This window comes from Mirounga angustirostris, unplaced genomic scaffold (genome assembly GCF_029215605.1).
Source record: "Mirounga angustirostris isolate CCGP_5_RB_7025 unplaced genomic scaffold, mMirAng1.0.hap1 SCAF_8, whole genome shotgun sequence".
NCBI classification, from domain to species: Eukaryota; Metazoa; Chordata; class Mammalia; order Carnivora; family Phocidae; genus Mirounga; species Mirounga angustirostris.
In genome coordinates this window covers 138,434,008-138,458,127 of record NW_026991716.1, presented here as the reverse complement: position 1 = coordinate 138,458,127, position 24,120 = coordinate 138,434,008, and the positions used below count along the sequence as shown (strand labels likewise).

General features: G+C 37.9%; 1 protein-coding gene across 10 annotated transcripts in view; it reads right to left on the bottom strand.

Annotated features, from left to right (window-relative positions):
- The window catches only part of MAP3K4 (mitogen-activated protein kinase kinase kinase 4), a 116,365-nt gene that overhangs the window by 50,268 nt on the left and 41,977 nt on the right, over positions 1–24,120 (bottom strand). For all 10 annotated transcript variants that reach the window (XR_010413838.1, XR_010413839.1, XR_010413836.1 and 7 more), the window contains exon 3: positions 13,718–15,081. Coding sequence is in view for 6 of the 10 variants with exons in the window: in XM_054505634.2 (XP_054361609.1) it covers positions 13,718–15,081 (1,364 nt within the window). In the remaining 4 variants the exon portion in view is untranslated. The remainder of the gene's footprint in view (positions 1–13,717; positions 15,082–24,120) is intronic.

Genomic DNA, 24,120 nt, shown 5'->3' with positions numbered 1-24,120 from the left:
GAAACTATAGGATGTACTAACATAAATACAAAAATACGTTTTGAACATATACATACAGAAAGACTCCAAATGTTAATACAGGCTTAATAACCTAAACACAGAGCTATACATTAGGTTAAGCCATATAAAATTGCCATTTTAGTCAGTCAAAAATGACCAAATATTGGCAATTTAGTACAACATAATAACAGGAATTCTGGAATGACAGTGGCGGCAGCCGGATTTCGATTTCCCTTAGTCCCCCCATAAGAACAGACAGAACAAGGACAACCAAGTCAAAACTCCTTGAGACACATGTCCACTAAAACTACGTGACAAGGTATCTCCGTGAACTCCAAAGTAGAAGAGATGGGGGGAAGTGAACTGTGCCAGACCCTGTGGTTATCAGCACTTGTGCAAGGGAAACACGGGGGATTAATAGGGTGTCTGATGGGCCCAAAGGGGCAAATTCCACAATCACTAATGACTATGCAATAGAAAGCTCACTGCTTCTCTTTGAGGACTTGAGTGAAACAGAAAGCGATTTGGGTACAAAGTCATGAGTGAGGTCAAGGGGTTGCAACAGGTTTGAAGGGGCTGAAGTGGCTTAGGCCTCCCAAACTCTTAAAACTATCAGCTAAAATCCCCTTTCCAGGACAAACCTGCTAGACTGAAATCCAACTGACCAGGAAAGTAGAGTAGAGGTAAAGAACAACAAGGTCCAGAAGTGGGAGGGGAACACACCAGAAGATCTCAAAAAAAGAGAACATGTGCTTTGGCAGTTCAGAAGAAGGAGCTCAAAGCTACAAACCCTAACACTTCTGAACTCTCTCTTTCCTTAAAGTTCATGAAAATAAATACGTTTAAAAATGAGCAAAAGGACTGTGCTAGAATCCAATACAGGGTTATTAAGCAGAGAAATAAGCAGAATAACCCTAGAGACAATGAAAGCCTGCCAGAAAGACATGCCCACTAAACAGAGAGGACTGCAGCCCAATTTTCAAAAAAGAAAAAACTAAAAGAAATTAAGAAAATCATAGAAAATATAAAAGAACAACATAAATTAGAATTAGAAAAACTCACAAATAAAGTGGTAGTACTCGAAAGATAATTTTCTTAATTGAAAATCATTTTAGGGGCACCTGGGTGGTTTAGTCAGTTAAGCATCTGACTCTTGGTTTTGGCTCAAGTCATGATCTCAGGTTCATGAGACGGAGCCCCACATCGGGTTCCTCACTCAGCAGGGAGTCTGCTTCTCTCCCTCTCCCCCTGCTCCCGTGCTCTCTCTCTCTCTAAAATAAATAAATAAATCTTTAAAAAATCATTTTAAGAACAAAAAGCAAACTAGCAGGAACATGAGCACAAATAGAACAGATAATGGCTTCACATAAATAGGAGGTAAAAATGAAGACAATTTTATAAATCAAAAAGAAAAAAGAATGAATGAATGAATCTGAAAGTGACAGAGAGGCAAAGTACATCCAAAACACATACAGTAGTGGTTCCCAGAGAAGAAAACCAAACTAATGAAACCGAAGAGTTAAAACATTAAGAAATTCACTTGAAATTAAAAAAAAAAAACATAGAAAGCAAACAAAACCTGAAATCATATACTAAAAGGACACCACGTATCCAAAAATACCAATGTGGAGAAACCAACACCAGGTAAACTAGTGGAGTTTAAAGAAAAAAGAAAAAAAAAAAAACAATCCTTTGGACATCCAGGTTATAAGTAAATAAATAACCAAGTTTCTACTTAGAAGTAGAAACAAAAAAATCATATTGCCATGAGACTTTGCAACCGCAATGCTGCATGCCAAAAGACAATGAGTAATATATATTAAAGTTACTCAAGGAAAGAAAATACAAGCCAAATTTTATGGCCAAATATACTTGCAAGAGTCAATTCTGCAAACTGTTAGGAAAATCCAAGAACTCAGAAAACACTGGTCTTATGAGCCCTTACCGAGGAATCTACTATGAACAAAATGACTCAGGAGGCTGTCAGAACAAGAGCCTGTCTAAATCTACATCTCTTATCTATCTACGTCTCTGTGTCCACCTGTGGAAACACACACACACTCCCGTAGGGCTAAAAGGAGGTGAGAAGGTAAGGAAGAAAGTGAGGTCCATAATGGCCATATGCAGATACACCGCAACTATCAAACCCCGGGAGAAAGCCGAGGGCATATGCAATATCGTAGCATTTCACTGGAAGTAAAAGAAAATCACTTCAAATGAAAACCCAGGTAAAAGAAAAGGACAATTCCAATATCCTCATGGTTGAGAACCAACAAGTAACAACCAAAAAATGTTGGGGCAGGGGAGAGCAATAAGGGTATGAATATTAATATAAGTATAACCTTAAGGGGTAAAAATAAAGTGGTCATATATTAAAAGTAAGTAAAGAAAATTGCATACACAGCTTATATTAAAAAATGGAAGAATAAAACAGCTTCTTTTAAAGCTCATGTTTATCAGGGAAATCAGATTCCCTTGAAAATGTATTATTCCGGGGCACCTGGGTGGCTCAGTTGGTTAAGCGACTGCCTTCGGCTCAGGTCATGATCCTGGAGTCCCTGGATCGAGTCCCGCATTGGGCTCCCAGCTCAGCAAGGAGCCTGCTTCTCCCTCTAACCCTCCCCCTCTCATGTACTCTCTCTCATTCTTGCTCTCTAATAAATAAATAAATCTTTAAAAAAAAAAAAAAAGAAAAGAAAATGTATTATTCCATAGATTTTCTCTTAAAACCAAGTATTTTACATAATTCTTGCAAAGTTAAGTTTAAAAAGCAATACCTAAAAATAAAAAAATAAAAGATCTATGAATGAAGAAATAAGATGTGGCCTATCCGCACAGTGGAATATCATGCAGCCATCAAGAGGAATGAAGTACTGATATACACTACAAAGTGATGAGCCTTGAAGACATGATGCCAACTGAAAGCAGCCAGTCACAAAAGACCACATATATGATTCCATTTATATGAAATGTCCAGAACAGGCAAATATAAAGAAACAGAAAGCAGGTAAGTGGTTGCTCAGGGCTGAGAGGATGAGCGGAAGGACTGTGGAGGTGGCAGCTGAAGGGGACAGGGCTTCTCTTGGGAATGCTGAATATGTTCTAAAAATAGCCAGTGGTGGTGGTTATACAACTCTGAATATAGTAAAAACCACTGAAGTGAACACTTCAAAATGGTGAATTTCATGGTATGTGAATTCTGTCTCAATAAAGCTGTTATTTTAAATACACAACCAAAAAAAGAAGAGATTCTAATTATATGTCTAATTAGTGGCATAATCATGAGAAGAATTATTCAGGTGTCTTGAAAAGACACAGTAATTTGGTGGTATATCCCAAAGGGTCTATCCCTAAGGATGGGGGGGGGGGGAACTTATACTTTTTCAGTAATCATATTGCTGATGGTACTATTCTGAGATTATTGTGTATGTATTCTGGAATATAGTCAGCATATTCTAATAATCTAGTACTCTGATATTCCTCATGCCATAATTCTGTTACCACCGCAAATTTTTTCAGTGTAGAAGAAAAGTCAAAAGAGATTTTAAAATCCTGATTTTGAATTGTCAGTACGAAATTGGGATGTATTTTTGTGTATTTCTGTGTGTTCTGTCTACTGAAGAGAACTAAAACAACGATCGACCATTTCCGTTACAATGAGCAATGCGAGTACTGTAGTCCTAGAACACTATTTCCCAACAAAAGGAACAAGGATTCCCTGAAGATAAATCAAGATTCCCAATCTCAAGCAGATGTACAATACAAGCTTAAAATAGCTTCTTATATCAGCTATCGAAGTTATGAAACACTACTCACTAGGGCTGTGATAAAAGGACTTCAGCCAACTTGAATATGTTCCCATTGTCCAAAATGGGACAATGGGAACATCAGTTATTATAATTACTTCAATGGATTACAATAATGATTTCGATGGGTTGAAAAATACCAAACAGGTTTAAATTCATGAGTTCAAAATCATATTAATAAAAAAACACTAATTGGTCACCAATAAACCAACTCATTTTTTAAAAAAAGGGTAAAGAAGAGGGAACGACTCAAGCATATTCACCCTGTCACTTCTGTTCAATTATTCCACTGGGTGACCAAATAATGATTGAGGAAAGTTTCTCTTTGTAGCAATATCTACTTAATGCAGCTGGTAATTAAGCTAATAAGAAGAAAAGAGAATTAGAAATATCACTTTTCAATCCTTACTGAAGTAAGCGATCTATGATCATTAACTGCTGATGTCTCAGAGACAGTCATACATTATATGTGTCCCCATGAAGCAGTATTAACACCATCAATCAACCAATCAATCAAGAAATCCTGAATCTAATCAAGCCACTAGTTTTTACAGTCAGTTTACACAGAACACAGAGAAAAAGGAAACAAGCAAAAAGGACAACTGTAGGCACAATCACAATTCAGACTGTAGGAGAATCTCTATAGGATAAAAGGTCCAGGTTCTTCAATAAATACATGGCAAAAAAAAAAAAAGGGAGGGGGAGCTACAGATTAAAAACGACTTAAGAAATATAATGAACTGGGGACACCTGTGGGGCTCAGTCAGTTAAGCCTTAACTCATGGTTTCGGCTCAGGTCATGATCTCAGCCTGTGGGATCAAGCCCCGTATCAGGCTCCGCGCTCAATGCAGAGTCTGCTTGAGATCCCCTCTCCCTCTCTCTCTGCCCCTCCCCACCGCTCAAGAACTCTCTCTCTGTCTCTCAAATAAATAAATAAATAAAATCTGTGGGGGGAAAAAATATAATGAACTCTTACCTTGTATGATTATTTGAAAACTGACTTAAATTGCACAATATTTTTTAAAGAAAATCAAGATAACTATGACAAAATCAAAATATGAACACTAATTTGATCTTTGATGATCAAGGGAGTTAATGCTATGTTTTAGGTGTGATAATGGTACTGTGGTACATTTCTAGAACAAGCCCAAATCCTTCAGAGAAACATCCTGAACTATTTAAGGATAAAATATGATGACACCTGAGGTTTTCTTCAAAGTGATAGAAGAAGGTGTCAAGTGGCTAGAGGTACTGGCCATGAGTTGATAATCAGTGTGCTGGGATACAGATTCAAAGGGATTCATAATATTAGTCTGTCTACTTTTGCATGGGTTTAATAATTTTCCATAACAAAAATTTTTGAAGTATGTAAAAATAAGGGAAAAAATATAGAATGTTTTATAATCTCTGACTACACACAAAATAAGGTGATCAAGAGTAAAATAAAAATTTTAAATTTCTATCTAGTGAAAAACATAAACAAGTTAAAGACAATTTACAGCCATAATAAAAAATGAATAATATCTATAAAATAAAAATAGCTCCAACAGGTCAAGATTATAATAAAAAACCCAATAGAAAATGAACAAAATGAATAAAAGAAAACACAAAGAAGACATGCATGTGGCCTATAAACTTGACAACAGCTGAATGTCACTAAAAATGAAAAGAATTAAGATTAAAATGAAATTATAGTTTTTACTGATCATGGTTGCAAAAATGAGGACAAATGGGATTTCTCCTACACCACTGGGTAAAGTATACATTAGTACAGCCATGCTGAAGACCAACTTCGCAATATCTATCAAAGATTTAAATATGTATACCCAATGACCCCCTATTTCCACTTCAATGAACCATTCTTACAAAACAATGAAGTTCATAAAGGGGAATGTGTACCGTATTTGTGGCTACACCACTTATAAAGGAAAAAAATTAAGTGCCCATTAAGAGTGAAATGGTTATAATCATTAGGGAAATGCAAATCAAAACCACAATAAGGGGGGCGCCTGGGTGGCACCATCAGTTGAGCATCCGACTCTTGGTTTCAGCTCAGGTCATGATGTCAGGGTTGTGAGATCGGACCCCAAGCACACAGTCTGCGTGAGAATCTCTCCCTCTCCCTCTGCCCCTTTAGCTCATGCGTGCACTACTCTCTCTCTCTCAAAATAAATAAATAAATAAATAAATCTCAACACACACACACACACACACAAAAAATAAGATATCACCTCACCCTCAGTGAATGGCTATTATCAAAAAGAAGTCAAAAGTGTTGGTAAGATGTGGAGAAAAGGAAATGTTTGTGCACTGTTGGTGGGAATGTGAACTGATGCAGCCACTATGGAAAACAGTACAGAAGTTCCTCAAAAATTAAAAATAGACCTACCGTATGATCTAGCAATTCCACTTCAGTGTATTTATCCAAAGAAAAGGAAAACACTAACGCAAAAAGAAATGTGCACCCACTGTGTTCACTGCAGCATTATGTACAGTAGGCAAGATATGGAAAAACCTAAGTGCCTATCGATGGTGTGAGATTTTACATGTACATAAAAAGGAATCTTACTCAGTCACCGAAAAAAGAAGGAAATCCTGCCATTTGTGACAAGGATGGATCTTGAGGACATTTTGCTAAGTGAAATAAGTCAGACAGAGAAAGACAAATACCATATGATACTACCTGTAGGTGAAATCTAAAAACAAAATAAAACAAAACTGAACTCAGAGATACAGAGAGCAGACTGACGGTTGCCAGAGGCAGACGGTGGGATTTAAAGAAAAAAGTAAAATGATTCATTCCTATGACGGCATCCCATGTAGTAGTTAATTGGAACTGAAGTAGAGCTACATATACCAATATGGGGACTAATCCAAAGAGAAGAGTGGGGGGCGGGGTGGGGAACAACCCTATCAGTCATAGAATAAATACAGCATTATCACTTTTAAAAAAGAGAGCACTAGTCATGATGAGCACTGGGTGTGGAAGTGCTGAATCACTATATGGTACACCTGACATTAACATTACACTGTATGTTAACTAACGGGAATTTAAATGAAAACTTTTTTAAAAATTACCTGTATTACATAACAAAGATATGTATTTATATAAGCACAAAAAAGTCTAAAAGATGCAAACCAAAGAATTACTACTCTGAGCCAGACTACAAGATAAGCAGCAACTTTGTTTCTTTACATACACATTCAATAAATAAGTAAAAAAAAAAGAAAGTATATTGTTCTATAAAATAAAGGAACAGATCAAAATACAGTTGACCCTTGAACAGCACGCGTTTGAACTATGTGGGTCCACTAAGACGTAGATTTTTTTTATAAAATACAGTACAGTACTGTGAATGTATCTTCTCTTATGATTTTCTCAATAATTTTTTTCTCTCGCTTACTTTATTATAAGAATATATAGTACATGTAACATATAAAATATATGCTAATTGACTATTAAGGTTATCAACAAGGCTTCCCAGTCAACAGGAGGCTATTAGTAGTTAAGTTTTGGGGAAGTCAAACATCATACACATATTTTCAACAGTGTAAGGATCAGCACATCTAACCCCCGTGTTGTTCAAGGATCAACTTTTTGTTACCCTTCAAAAGTTTCTATGATTCTACACCAGGGGTCGTATCACAAACTGAAATGCCTACAGGGCCAGGTGGGTGATGACAGTAAGAGAGAAAGAAACAACGGGCACTGTGGTCAATCGGAGCCCGCCAGATGCTATCATGTGGGAATGTGGGCCCAGGGTTGACAGACTTCCTCTTAGTATTTTAAGGAAAGCAAAAAAATCCAGATTTTCACGTGAAATCTTATTTTCAAATGCTAGCCACTACGTCAAAAAATACTCCAAGCACTAGGTGGGACAAAATACGACTTCAAGGGGCAGCATACGGTAATGGTGAAGAGCACAGCTTTATAGGCAGTTCTGCGTTCACACCCTGGCTCTGCCCCACGGGATACACCCAACCTTGACCACGTCACTTGACCGACCCGCCTCCACACAGCAAGTACTCAGTTAATGCTAGCTACTAGTCTTGCTGCTGGTGTGCTGTCTTCATGGGATGCAGTTCTCCGCTGCGAGCTGCGAGCTCTGTCCTCTGATCGTCTCCGTCTTACATCAGGTTTGACTCCGTTGGCCCACTGCAGTCAAAAATAACACAGAACAACTTCCTATCTCCCCTCAAGTAAGTGTGCTTTTAGAAAACAGAAAACCTAAAGGTAAATGAGCAAGAATGTGCTTATCAGCTTGCCACTTACTCAATGACAAAGTCCGTGTAACTTTACTAATGAAATCAGATAGGTGATGACTGAAGCAAATAAAACAATTAACTATAATAACTGTATTAATGAACACTAATCTGGAAGGCGGGGGTGGGCGAGTACTATAGCCTACTTAGTGTTTCCAATGGGCTTACCCAGAATTGCACTGGTGCTGGTCCAGCTACATAGGAAGCACGTTGGAGGTCTGTTAAGAATGGCAGCACTCACGTCCTACCCCAAGACTCTGATTTGCCCTATATCCAAAGAGGGCATTAGGTACATGAATTTTCAAAAGCTCCCTGGATAATGCTGGTGCGCAGCCAGGTTTGGACACCATTAGCACAGTTTAAAGTCTGGTATCCCAGAATCCTGGATTTGAATTCCTCCAACAATCTACAGCTCCTGTGATTTGGGGCAAGTTACCTACTCTCCTTATTTGTAAGATAGAGAATTAACACTACCACTTCATTTGGTGGTTGTGCCTAGCATGCGGAAGACTTGATAAATGGTGACTGTTGTTAATTTTATATCCTAGTTTATACAGGCGTTGTCCACTCTGAATACAGAAGGCAACCTCTTCAGGGTTTGTTGTGCTTACAGGAAAAAATCAGCATAATTATTCTTGGATCATAAAACAAACAATATTTTATTGGCCATTAAACTTATAATAATCACATCATCATTTCTAATTCAAAGGAAAGTAATTTATAAAATAACCAAAACTCTTCCTTAGGATCTGAGGTAATATGCATGGTAACATGCAATCAGTCAGGCAAGTATACTTTTTTATATACTACATTAAGTAAAAATTTTATCTGTCTCTTCTTCTGAAAATGTATAAATTTCATATGGTAAAGCTAAAAGGAAGGAGCATAAAATAGCCATATCACAACCTATGGCTCAAATATTTTATGGGTATTTAACATTTTAAATGCACAAAACCCAAAGGACTGTACAACACAAAAAGTAAACTTTATGGCAAACTTAAAAAAATCAACTAGAACACTGGGGAATCCCAGGATGGAATGCAGACTGAGATTAAGTGAACCACTATATTACAAATGAATGATATGACCTCACTGAAGAGGGTGAAGGAAAAAGGTGCTGACCTAGCTAACTCTGGAAAATTCTGTGGTGACTCTCTAAGACTAAAGATAAAAAGAACTGTACTGAAATGCTATACTCTAGTTGGCAAATTTATTCCTCACGGGGTCCCGGTTAGCAATTCTGAAACTACTTTACGTGTATACTCTGGCTGCACAAATATGTAAATAACTGTAGTAATGGGAGCCAGGTTTCTCACCACAAGAGAAAAAATTACAAATAAGCAGGAGAGGAAGACTAGAATGAAATTGGTGATGCTGGCTTAGGCCTGAGACATCAGTGTGAACTCATGTTTATTTCTCACAGATAGACAGATGGGTAAGCAAGGAGAAATAACTATCGAGCTGTGCATACACAATGGGTGGAAGACATTCCTATATTTTCTAACTCTACCACTGAATGGTCCTGGAAGCAATAACACCCCAACAGTAACATCCAGTGCCCAGATCTTCATTTCTAAATAACATCCTCCAATAAAACGAACCAGAGCTCCTCGGGGAAATGGCTGATTTCAGGAGTGCAACAGGAAAAATAAAGGATGATGCCACAGAGTAAGAAACTGCTCAAAAAGCAAAACAATACAAAAAAAGATGCAGGCATGTCAAAAGGACACAGAAGCCAACTGGAAGAGTTACAGTGGCTAAAGAAGGAACAATTTGAGCAACAAAAGAAAGAACAATACTACTGGATTATAACCCAAAGAAAAAATCAATATTTATGACTTCCCACTGAGATAAATAAATGGGAGGGAAGAGGTAAATCTTTCATACAGAAGAATTCCAAATACTACATGTAGATACTCCCTACTCCTAGAGGTAGGCTCCTACAGCCCTCCCCATGAATGTGGGCTGCATCTAGTAACTCACATCCAAGAGTACAGCAGGGAAAGGGAAAACTGCTAACTTGTGGAGGAACCCCGCAGACAACACCTTCACCGAGGAACCCAGGTTAACATCACCAGGGACAATACAATGCCATGGGGAGCGCTTCAACTCTGTGGCATTTCTGCCCAGCCCAAGCCCCCAGTCTCATCTTGATAAAACACCGGACAAATCCAAATTCAGAGACTGTTCTACAAGCCGTCCAGATCGCAAACCAAGGGAAGACTGAGCAACTACACAGATCAGAGGAGACTGAGAAGACATGACTAAGAGCAAGGTGGCGTCCTTGACTGGGTCCTGGAACAGAAAGGGGACAGTAGCACAAAAACAGAAATCCAAATAATGTCCACAGTTTAGTTAACAGTATCTTACACCAATGTTAATATACTAATTTTGACAAATATAGCAAAGTAAAGTAAGATGCCAGTATTAGAGGAAGCTGCATAAGGAACATATGAAAACTCTGTACTATCTTTGCAAGTTTTCCATAAATCTAGAATCATCCCAAGATTACAAGTTTTTTAATTTAAAGATTTTAAAATATAATAAAATTTTAGAGAAAAACTGCTTTATAAAAGCATGTTTATAAGCCAAGGGGAATTAAATATAAGATCATATGTTATTTATAAACACTAATCACAAGTAACTTAATCATAAAGCATAAAAATATAAAGATATAGACAAGAAATCCTTCAACTATATTCATTAGTGTTACCACATAAGCCAAAAAAACAGTGCAACATAGAAGATATGTATTGGGTACATTCTGTGGTGCCCACTGGTCAAGACGCTTCTATCAAGAATGAAAATAAAGCTGTCTTTAAACCTAAAGCCTATACACTGCTTAAAACGTATGTCCTTCAAATGCAGGAGTATTTGGCAGAAATTAAAAGGTTAAATACATTTTAAAGATAAACATATAGAATAGTCTGGCCCATATTGACTTACAGTTAGCTTCAAAAGAAAAAAAAATTAACAAAGCTTCTAAAAATTAATAGTTTATATTTGGCTTCTATAGTATTTTACCATTTATACAAATACCTTTTTTAAGCCTCACAACAACCCTGTGAGGTAGGTAGGAAAGTATTACAGCCATTTTACAGATGCGATGATTTAGGATCAGAAAGATTAAGTCATTTACAAAGCCATGTGGTGAGAAAGACCCACACCAAGGAATGGAATCCAGTTACTTGATTTCAAAAACTGTGGCGTTCTCCAACATAGTCAAAGACTAAAACAAACCCAGAAGGAAGTCTACATACATTCATATACATACACACACATACACCTCCCCTTCCAGAAATTATGTTCCTGAAATGGAAATGAAAATAAGTCTTACTTTCCCACTGAGTTCATTATAATGTTGAAACCTCATTTTTTATTAGTTTGGACTGAAATTCTACTTCAGCTCTTGGTTACTCTTTTGTTATCTGACAAACACAACATTTTATAAAACAAAACTTAAAACAGGGGCTTCTGTACTTCATTTTTGTTTTGAAAAGCAAACAATCTGCAAGTAATTCTAACAGTCTTTAATTTACACACTTTATGAGCTTTGAATTTGTATGACTCTTCTTTTCTATAAGGATAACTGTTGCAGTTAAATCTCCACTGGTCAAACCGAAGGAATACAACATTGACAGGAATTCAAAACTATGGGCTACCATAGTTCATCATCTGTTTTCAACTTGAGTTCTAACAGAAAATGTAGTGCACTCATTCCCAATCTTTTTCTTGTTCCAACACATCTAAGGGACGCAGAGCTCTACCATTAGTAGGGACAGTTCATTGTCACAAATGGTTCTCAGGGAACAGGAAAAGAATTTGGGGTTGGGAGTTGAAAGCAGTTTTAAGAAGCCCCCACATGCCTCCCAGGGCCTTTACCATGAGTCCCTCTCTCTCATGAGATCTACTGAATCAGAGATGAGGTAATACCGCCAGAGCTGTTTCGTTCATATTACTTCAAAAATAGTGTTTCACAATAAAAATCAATCATCGACCCTGTCTTGCCCATATGTGTGCTCACTGGAACTGAACCACTCCAGCCAAAAACCTAGATCAAAGTAAGTCATTCACCATCTGAAGTATATGGCAGATCCTTATTCCATATCTAGTTTTGTTCTACTGATTTTGAAACCTGCACTATAAAAAAAATCGTATAAAGTAGTTATTTTGGACTAAACAGGGGAAAACAGTCATTTGCTTTAATAAAAAGATGTACATAAAAAATCATTCAGAGTCAAAATACTGTTCAAAGAAGATCTCATTGATCCCAGGGTCCTGGGAACAAATCCTGAATCGGGCACGCTGATCAGCAGGGAGTCTGCTTCTCTCTCTGCCTCTGCCCCTCCCCCCTGCTCATGTGCTCTCTTTCTCTCTCTCAAGTAAATAAAAAAATCTTAAGGAAAAAAAACAGGATCTCATATATAAATTCACTTTTAAGACTTGTAATTAAAATAATACTCAAAGTAAACTAACTTCTTATAGCTACAAAGTCCAGATTCCTTTTGCAAACATCTTTCTATATGATGTGAATGTCTGACCCGTTCTCCTAGGGTTCATGGTCTAGTTCATGAAAAATAAAGATCTTATAAACTGAGGTTCTCTTCCAATGTTTCCCATTATAAAGAAAATGCCTTCGATTGTATCACCTCTCACTCCAAAGCCAGCCAGACTGTGCAGTAAACTGAAATTAAAAAAATAAAAATAAAAGGTACACACGTATGTATGTAAATAGCTACTAAAATTGAAAATGACAACCAGAGACAGGTATAAAGGAACTCAAAGATCTGGGTGCTTTTGCTTTTAGCCAGATGAACATGCAAACTCACCACAAGAGAAAAATTACTCTTCTTCCTCTCAAAAACACTATCCAACAGTGTGCCCCTTTCTAGTTTGACCACCCTTAACAGTAAAGAATTTGAGACATGAAGCTATCAAAACAAAATTTGCACTGTTTTCAAACTGCTTTTTCTAGAAGGCATACTCCTCTCACAGAAATCTTCACATATCAAAATGTGGATTTGATAACTAAGACTTTCCTTAAACTTCTATCATCTATGCTAATCGTTAACTTTGCCAAATAAGATCATTTGATCATTCTTACATTCTTACATTTCTCTACAACTCACAGCTCTTTTGGCTAAAATCATGTGTAGTATCTGTTTTTATTGGTTTAAAATACAGTGGCCAAAAACTGGACATGCTACTCAAAAAGGGAACAAGCTATTGCAAAGAATAGAGAAAGAACCGAATCCATGACCTTGGATGCCATATTCATTTAAAAATATTTTAGCATCATGTTGGCTTTTTTACTGACTCATATTCAGCCTGTGGTCACCCATGATTGTGGCTTTCTTCCCTCTTTATTTATACCTAGCCTGTCCTTCTCCATCCTGTATTTATATGGCTGGATTTTTTTCCTCCACACACCACCTTCCACTTAATTCACTAAACTTCATACAGTTTTCGTAGATCCATTTCCACATTTATCACAGTGCTTTACAGAAATGTTTAAATCTGTAAGTTACAGTAACTACCAGTTACACCTTAAAAATATCAAAACTACGAAAGGACGTAATAACCACCACAACACACTGTAAGAATGGAACTGAGGACAAGACCATACTAACGCCTACCAGAAACCTACCTCCACTGGACGGTCACTCTTTACCAGGGCTACGCGTGCCCTCTGCAAGGAACCGTCCATCAGCTTGTGAAGTCTTAAAATTAACTTTCTTAACCCCATTTGCTTCAGTGCTTTGTCTACAAATGGTCTATAAATAGAAGTCAGACAATGTCTACTAAAGCCTGCTTCTGTACTGCAGTCTGGTGCTCCCCAGCCAACAGGGTCGTCCTCAGACTCAAGCCTCTCAAGCTTCTTAGGCACGCAATCCTGCGAATGGACGTTGAAACTGCTGTCAGTGGGCTCTGTGGGTTCCAGTGCCCTTGGACCTGAGAGCTGTTCTTCTTCACTCTCATCCGCGCTACTTTCCAGCTCTTTCAAGTCCCCTTCTGTGTCATCACCCTCATCTTCTGGCTCATTGCCTTTGGATGATCGAGGAGAAGGGATTTCAAACACTGGCCAGCCAATGTCTGATAAATTCTTGATGCCCAAAACAGTGCCCATAATCCTTAACTTCTGATTTAAGTCCTTTGTGATGTTTAACCACAAACAGAGTGCCTGCACCCTGTCCTGGAAGTCTTTTGCAGCATATTTTTCATAGTCCTTCTGAAGAGCCTGCAACGATGGATAAAGTGCTTCTATGTACTCCAGCAACTCCATTATCCGCTTTACCTGCTCAAACGACACCCTCTGGCGTTGGAGATGCTCATGATACGCTGAATAACCCACCATATTTGTTCCATGAGGGGCTCTGCACTGCCCTTCTACTGAAGTACCATTAAAACTAGCTCCATTTCTAACAAAGGCAAAGCTCCCATAATTAACTTTGAAAGTAAGGATTTCATTGATAATATCTGGGATGGCTTGACGGGCTGTATATAAAAAGAGGTCCTGGTCATTAATGGTCCGTCCTGCATGCCAGGCTTGTAGCTCTAACCAGATCAGTTCATTAGATCGGTTAAGCCAGAAAGCAGACGTATTTTCCTGTCCTCTTTGCTCCCTGTCCTTCTTCTTGGAGACTGAGGTAAGCTTTAGCAGAAGTCGTAAAGTCTCAAAAAACTTTAAGCGATCTGCTGGACAGTCAGTCCTAGAAGTCTGGCGTGCAGTTCTGGCTATAGGCATGGGCACGGACACCGGAAGCTTAGCGTTGCTGCAGCCAAGACTGAGGTAAGGCTTATTAAGATCCACATCTGGAATTGATTTTTTGGGCAAAGACCCACCCACTGAGTCCAACATGAACGAGCACTGCACATTTTTCTTATGATCACGCTCTGTTGTCCTAAGAGCTGCTCGGATCTTCTTCTCCTGCTTATAGCTGTATTCTTCCACACTCTCCACAGTTTTCCCAGTGTCTTTGTGGGGAGGCTGGTTTGGTGCATTCATTTTTTCTATTAAAAAGAAATAAACAGATCATTGTGTTAACTCTAAAACATGAAGCTACTCTCAATATCTTCAATAAAACTGACATTCACATATACTTATTTTTCAGGCTGTTACTGGAGAAAAAAATCATAACCATATGCTGAAAATTAAAAGATTCAAAATACATACATTTCTCTCTAAATTTCCAAAAAGATTTTATCCATTTTCCCTGCTTTATTATACTTGCTATGCTAATATTCTCCACTACAAATCTAAAACAAGCCACTTCTCTACACTAAAAGTGCAGTTATCCGAAATCACCACAAGTTAATCACATTTGACTTAAGAAGGGAAAAGCAGCACAGCAGACCTGACAGAAACATGATTTAGAAAACACATCCAGGCACCTGAGTGGCTCAGTCGGTTAAGCGCCTGCCTTCAGCTCAGGTCATGATCCCAGGGTCCTGGGATCAAGCCCCACATCGGGCTCCCTGCTCAGCAGGAGGCCTGCTTCTCCCTCTCCCACTCCCCCTGCTCGTGTTCCTTCTCTCACTGTCTTTGTCTCTGTCAAATAAATAAATAAATAAATAAATATCTTAAAAACAAAAACACAACACATCCCATCCCTGCCTCCGCCGTGAACTGAACTTACTAACTTGGACCAGACCGCGTAAGTTTCCTGGGTCACTTTTTTTTTTTTTTTAAGAGTTTATTTATTTGACAGAAAGAGCACAAGTAGGCAGAGCAGAAGGCAGAGGGAGAGGGAGAAGCAGGCTCTTCGCTCAGCGGGGAGCCCGACATAGGGCACGTCCCAGGACCCTGGGATTACGACCTGAGCCGAAAGCAGACGCTTAACCGACTGAGCCACCCAGACACCCCTCCTGGGTCACTTCTCTCATTAGTAAAATGAAATAGACTGAGCAAAGAATCTTTAAGCACTTTCAGATTATTCTCATAAAAAAATGAAAGACAGATAATAGGTAAAAATGTTAATTTACTCTACTCCTTGGTTTCTTCTTTCCCACAAATGAACAATAACATTTTAAATTTAGCATTAACAAAACTGAAGACATACAGAATAATTCAGTATCATTTGCCTCAACTGACATAGAAAATCATTCAAAATTAAAGCAAAGAAAGTAAATATCACACTTTCTCATCAAACAATTATAGAAAGTGCTATTAATTTTCCTCCCAAGCTTTGAAATGAACACACACCCCCCTTCCTTCCTGTTTGGCATTTCTGCCACTATTAACTACCTCTGCCTTACCAAAATCCCTTCATCCTGTTGTTTTCTAGATAAAACAGTCTCTGGGTTCTTTTCTACTTCCCAAGTCACTCCTTTTCAAATTTCCTCCTTGGAACCTGGCTCACTCCAGAAAACGCTGTTTCTCAGAGCTCCACTCTTCGATCTCCTCTGCCTTACTTTCCCCCTCCCTGCGTGATCTTCGCTTCCACTTCATATACTGATAATGGCCAAACCTAAAACCCCATTCCAGTCTCCCCTCCACACCCAAAATATACTTCGTGTCACTGAATCCAGGTCACACATTCTGTATTTTAACATCTCTGAAATTAAAATATGTTTTATAACTGATGATATGATTAAGTTTTAGAAACATATTCACTAATACGTTTTACTTTTGCTTTTATATATATAAAATATATATATTATAACACACACACACACAACATAAGTAACAAATAGTTTTTTAAATCCTGTATCTAAATATCAAGAAGTATAAAAAAGGGCTCTTTCAGTAAATAAAAAATAAAAATTCTAAGTATAAAAACACACTGTGTCTAAAATAAAAAAATAATAAATAAATAAATAAATAAATAAATAAATAAATAAATAAATAAAAAACAAAAACAAAAAACACACTGTGTCGGGGCACCTGGGTGGCTCAGTCGGTTAAGCGTCTGCCTTCGGCTCAGGTCATGATCCCAGGATCCTGGGATCGAGCCCCGCATCGGGCTTCCTGCTCAGTGGGGAGCCTGCTTCTCCCTCTCCCACTCTCCCTGCCTGTGCTCTCTCTCTTGCTCTCTCTCTCAAATTAAAAAAAAAAAAATTTTTTTTTTAAATCACACTGTGTCATCAATTGTAACAAGCATTTTTTTTCTTAAAATATATTATAGTATGCCTTAGATGTGGTGAAATAGGGTATATTTATATGGGTTACAAACTAATATATGCAAAATCAATTCACTAAAGAAATCCTGTTTAAAACCAATTTACCGGGGCGCCTGGGTGGCGCAGTCTTTAAGCGTCGGCCTCCGACTCAGGTCATGATCCCAGAGGCCTGGGATCAAGCCCCGCATTGGGCACCCTGCTCCGCGGGAAGCCTGCTTCTCCCTCTCCCACTCCCCCTGCTTGTGTTCCCTCTCTCGCTGTGTCTCTGTCAAATAAATAAATAAAAATCTTTTAAAAAATAAAAAATAAAAGTAAATAAATAAAACCAATTTACCTTCTAATCAATTTAAATTAAAATAGTTTTAAAAGAAGAATTTTAGGGGCACCTGGGTAGCTCAGTTAAGCATCTGACTCTTGATTTCTGCTCAGGTCATGATCTTAGGGTCATGAGACTGAGCCCCACATTGGGTTCCCGCTCTGGGCATACAGCCTGCTTAGGATTCTGTTTCTTCCTCTCCCCCTGCCCCTTCCCTTCCCCTACAGGCATGCATGTGCACTAATTTCCTTTATGGTCCATCAAAAAGGATTTTATCTGCCTATAGGGATTTTTGCTACATTTTAATATAAAAACGGTTATTATTACTTTTTAATTACCAATATTTTTAAATGATCGAATTTTTATCTGTAGTTTTAATCTATCTTACTTCTTTAAAAAAAAAAAGATTTTATTTACTTATTTGACAGAGAGAGACACAGCTAGAGAGGGAACACAAGCAGGGGGAGTGGGAGAGGAAGAAACAGGCTTCCCACCGAGCAGGGAGCCTGATGCGGGGCTCGATCCCAGGATCCTGGGATCATGACCTGAGCCAAAGGCAGATACTTAACGACTGAGCCACCCAGGCGCCCCATAATCTATCTTACTTCTAAAGGTCTTAAAACTTTTTATGCAATCCATTCAAAAAAATTTCTTCATAATTTTGTTTCTAGCTACAAATGCCTATCAATATTCATTCATAAAAAATTTGCCCAAGCCCGGCCTTTGTCTCCTCTTCGATGTTTTCTCTGTGTTCTTCATACCTTTATTGACATAGCACATACATACCATTCATCTCTACTTGGTAAAACAATGGTTATTTGAAAGCAAAGCTAACAAGTGCTTCCAAATTTAACTCCACTATATTTTATTTTTCAAGATAGGAATTGATACTATACTTTGTCACTATGAAACACAAAATGACATACATGGTATCACTGTTTAAGGCTAGAGGTAAAGATAATGAGTTTAGTTTTTAATACACTAAATTTGAGGGGTCTATGGGACAGCTATGTTGGTGATATCTGTAGGTAAGTAAAGTGGGTCTTGAGCTCAGGAGAGAAATCCAAAGATACAGATTTGGAAGTCATCAGTATATACACATGTTATTTAATACCAGGAGAATAGAATACATAAGAACAACCAAGAAACGTGTACAGAAGAGAAGCAATGCAGACCTAGAAGAGAATGCTGTATTGGTACATACATTCAAATAAATGGTTTGAATCAAAGAAATCAAGTATTTATGCAACAAAAAACAAGTTTTTTAGCTTAGGATTTAGGATCCTAACAAAACTTTATAAAATGATATAGAGTAACATTATTGATAATGGCCAGAGAATGTTTGCATACCACTTATAATTTGAAAGTAATAGTGAACAGTGAAAACGTATTACTTGGCTTATATAACTCATAAATGTTCTTCTAATCCATGATTTAAAGATTCTAAGGAAAACAAAGGGTTAACTGAGAGTAGCTAGGATAGTTTTTCTTAACTCCAGAAGACTGGGCTATAAACATTATGCCCAAAACCATGCTATATTTTCTAGGAAGCTAATATTCAAAGCATGAAAATATTAAAAGATAAAACTTCTCAGCCTTGATCTTTATTTCAATAATTAAAAGGACTCAACAGGGAAAAAAAATGCCATAGTCCCATTTTTCAGTATAAGAAGAATCAAATTTTAGTAGCCTAAGAAACTAATTTTTGCAGATTACATACAAATCTTTTTAAGCTTACCTCACAGCATACAAAATGGTATATTATACAATTTTTTAAAATTTTGTGTTTACATAAAGCAATGGCTTATCTGGATTTACAATGTGTGTAAAGAAAAGCAAATAGGGAAAGGCACAAGATGGAACATAAGAGTTGTTTGTTTGTTTTTTTTTTCCAAAACAAAAAATCAAGTTGGTTTTGAAAAAAAATACACAAATGGAAACTGATACATCATCGTGTTTTAAAATGATGTAATTTAAACTTAAAATAGACTAAATCCCTAGTCTAGCTACCATGAAAAAAAATCAATCTATTTATTTTATCAGTAGCTATACTTTTCAAATAATATATTTGTGATGGGCAAAGGAAACACAAGAGTATTTCCTAGCAATCAGTGACCAGGTAGTCCTCTATGAAACCATAAGGGACCTGTCAGTTAAGGGAGATTGCGAAGTACTACAGTGTTGGGGGTGAAAAGAAATCTATAAGCTGAGACACAGTTTTTATTCCCAAGCACTTTATATTCTGTCTGTACCCAATCTGACATGAGTGCAAAACTTTTAATAATAACTTGAAAGCCCATTAATAATGGACAAGTTTGTTTCTACATCTAGTTTTCTTTTAATACTAAATCCCTTTGCAATTAATAAAAAGTCAAATACAAACAGCTTCTGAAAAGGAGAATAAATCAAAAGTAGACAGAATGTATTACATGACAAGTTCTCATTATAGTATTATAAAACTAGTTCATAATAACTTCAGGAAAACTAATGGGACATCTGATCTCCTGAGTGGCTGTAAATTAAATGGTGCAATTTGGTTAGCGCAGTTATAGCGATCTTCCAAAGTAGTTACTTTTTCCTTTGGCCAATCACCAATAATTCCTGCCTCATCAGAAGCGCATGAAAGGAAAAGAAAAAAAATTTTATAATGAAACCAAAAGCAACCAACCAAAAGCAATCAACGACAAGCAATATGGTTCACTAGTTTAAATAGATACGACAGATTCAACTGAATTTTCCCACCATCCATATCTAGAACTGGCTCCTTAGAATACGTATAAAATGTATTTTTTATCAAGTCCTTGAAATACTTCTGCTCTCCCATATGAGTACTATCCATATTCAACACACGGGCCTTCCTCAAGCTCTCAAGTGAGTAAGCATAAACAGATGGCTGCTCTTTACCTTTAAGTGTGAGATGGTCATTAGAGTAATGATGTCCTGTCCAAGCAATGTCAGCAATCTGCAGGGGCTTAGAGATCGAATTCATGGTTCTCAAATATCAGTCAACATTAAGAATCACTTAGGTTCTTGCTAAAACGCAGACTCCTGAGCCCACTCCCAGGGTCTCTGATTCAACCTGGCTAGAATGGCACATTTTTGGGAAACACTGCTTTAGTCAACCCCATTATTTTCAAGTAGGAGCTGTACAGAGACTGTCATCATCTTCACAACAACAATGTGATGAAGACTACCATGGAACATCAGCAGATGGTAAATATTAGGACAGGGATCTAACCCATGTTCATGTCATCACACCACTGTTAACACCTGTCACAGGTGCTCACAGACCAGTACTAACTGCCCAAGGAAAGGTTGGACACTGAGTGTCATAAACAGCAGATTATAGCGGGTAACTACTCTGTAAAGACTTTAAATAACACCACTACCAAGCCCCCTTGACTGGGGGCTTTGAAGAATGGACAAAGCTCAAACAAGGGTAGCAAGAAGTCAAGAGTATCTTTTAAGCCAGAGAAGAAGAGCATGAAGAGACACAAAGGTAAGAAGAAGAGAGTATGGATGCAACAGTGAGACTGTATATGGAGAGTCTGAAACAGAACTTTGACTATCAGGCTGAGTTTAGACTGAAGAGCTGAAATACAGATTTAGGTCCACTCTAGTTAACAATGAACAATCATGTGACTGACTATATAGTTGACCCACTGAACAACAAGGGTTTGAACTGCACAGGTCCACTTATACACAGATTTTTTTTGATATATACCGTAAATGTATTTTCTCTTAGATCTTCTTAAAAACATTTCCTTTTCAGGGTGCCTGGGTGGCTGAGTCAGTGAAGCATCTGACTCTTGATTTAGGTGCAGCTCATGATCTCAGGGTTGTGAGATCAAGCCCTGCAATGGGCTCCACACTAGGCATGGAGCCTGCTTCAAATTCTCCGTCCCTCTGCCCCTCCCTGGCCCTCTCTAAATAATAATAATAAAATAAATAAAAATTTATTTTCTCTAGCTTACTACATTGTAAGAATACAGTACATAATACATATACAAAATATGTGTTATTCAACTAATTATGTCATGGTAAGGCTTCTGGTCAACAGTAAGCTATTAGAAGTTAAGTCGTTGGGGAGTCAAAAGTTATACACCAATTTTTGACTCTGCAGGGAGTTGGCCATCAAACCCTCACCCCGGCATTGTTCAAGGGTGAACTCTACAGACTGAATCTGACTTGTAACCATTTTATCAGCTCAATTTTACAGCAGTATTATACTCTCAAAAGCACGTTGCTAATCTTACTACTGTTAGCAAAAACACAGACTTATACACACACATACACATACACTTTGAGATATTTATGATAGGGAAATCAGTATGTGTACATATGTGTATGCACATAAGTTCAAATTCTGATATAAATATCTTAAGATATTCGTTCTATCTCTATAATTTGGCTATTGCAGTATATTACAATATTGCTAGCAAAATGGAACTGATACTGATTACAAGGCAGATTCATTCTGAAAAGGACGTGGCTTGAGTATTTTAATTCTTATTTAACCTATTTAAACTGTGAGATGAACTAGATTTACTTCCTTCTGCTATATTAAAAGGCACAAAAATTTAAGGATGAGATAGTTTGACTATCTCTCCCTTAAACCAATCTTAAGAAGAACAGCTATATATGACTAATTATTGTCCAAAAATTATTAAAATCTTAATTGCTATAATTTGGCAGTTATTTACCATTATCCAAAAGTACAATAATTAATTCCTGCTACTCATCAAAGTATGAAATCAGGCCTGGTCAGTGAGCTAATTCAAGAGCTTAACTGGTAGGTTACATCAGTCCGGATGTCACATAGCTGCCTTTTTTTAGGTAATAAGGAACCAACTGTTCACACTTAGACATCATAACATTGCTATCATATTTATCAGAGCTTCTAAAAGCAGAAGTTCATGTTTTAAAAACAAAAATGTCTTTAACATTCCCAGGGAAATGCAAAAATTAGATAAAATATCTTTCTGTAAACTTCTAAACTGGCAATCATTTGAGAGTCCACCAACATAAAGCAAGAAATAAAATGCTGCAACAATGACAACCTCGGGGCGCCTGGGTGGCTCAGTCGGTTAAGCGACTGCCTTCGGCTCAGGTCGTGATCCTGGAGTCCCGGGATCGAGTCCCGCATCGGGCTCCCCGCTCGGCAGGGAGTCTGCTTCTCCCTCTGACCCCCCCCCCCTTGTGTGCTCTCTCTCTCTCAAATAAATGAATAAATAAAATCTTTAAAAAAAAAACAATGACAACCTCACCTTCATTCTTCACACCCACATCCCATCTCGACAATGGCGACCTCGCCTTTGCCCTTCACCCCCCTACCCCGCCATCCTGCCCCAACAATGGCAACCTCAGCTCTTTCATCCTTCACACCCCACCCCCACCACCATCCCATCCCAGCAAAGGCGACCTCACCTATGTCCTTCACCTCCCTGCAGGTCTCCTCTCTCCTAAGTCCCCTGGCAGCTCAGACAACCACTATGACAGACACTTGTTTTGAATTACCCTGCTTGGTGGTTATACAACTGTATATTATGCTTGGAAATCACAAACAATGAATGACACAATGAATCTTTTTGCAGGATTTGTTGTGCCCATTTGCAGGAACTTCTCTAAAAGTCTACTCTAAAAGTCTACTCCCAGTAGTGGATTTGCAGGGTCAAGGACATAACCAACCACAACTTGATTGTATTAACAAATTACCCTCCCCCAAGGATTGAGACAATTTACACTCCCATTAGCCTTGTATCAAAGCTGCCATCTCCTCATACCTTTGCTAGCAGTTGCTCACTGAGGTATAGTAAGAAATATATTTGGGTTTTGTCCAGGTTCCTGGCACAGAACTGCTAAAAGCTCTTGGAATTTCCTAAGTGATAGGAGCATCTTTTATTATTCATAAGGAGCCCCTTTCAATCACATCTATTTTTATACTAATGAGGTGACTTAAAGGGTGCTCCTGGATAGCTTCAGAATGGGGCTGGTCACAGAAGGAGCAAATAATTAGTGGGCTGGAACTTTCAGCACCCCCCCCCCACCACCCTAACCTCCCAGAAAGGTGTTGGAGGGGGGCAGTCTGAAGATTAAACTCTCTAAAAACTCTTTAACAAGGAAATGTGATGAGTTTCCAGGCTGGTGAACACATCCAGGCAGTGGGAGGCTAATGCCAGCAGGACCCGGAGGGTCCATGTCACCCCCCCACACCTTGCCCTATGCATCTCTTCCATTTGGCTATTCCTGAGTCCTTTATAATAAATCATAAACACAAGTAAAGTGTGTTTCTGAGTTCTGAACAGTTCTAGCAAATTATGGAAACTGAAGAGGGTCTCATGGGAACTCTCGATTTACAGCCAGTTGGTTAGAAAGTGGCCTGGGACTGAATTTCCAATTATAAAAAATAAATCTATAGTAGTTAGTTACTACTGTAGATTAGTAGTAGTTACTCTGAGCCTATAATAATAAAAGTATTTAAAGACTCATATCCATATAATCAGTTCATGACAATGGCTACCCTTACTTAAAAAAGAAAAAAAATAATGGTTACTCTCACCTCCTTGCAACATAGTGCCCTCAGTTACCTTTCTGTGTCCTTCTAGTCCTTCAGG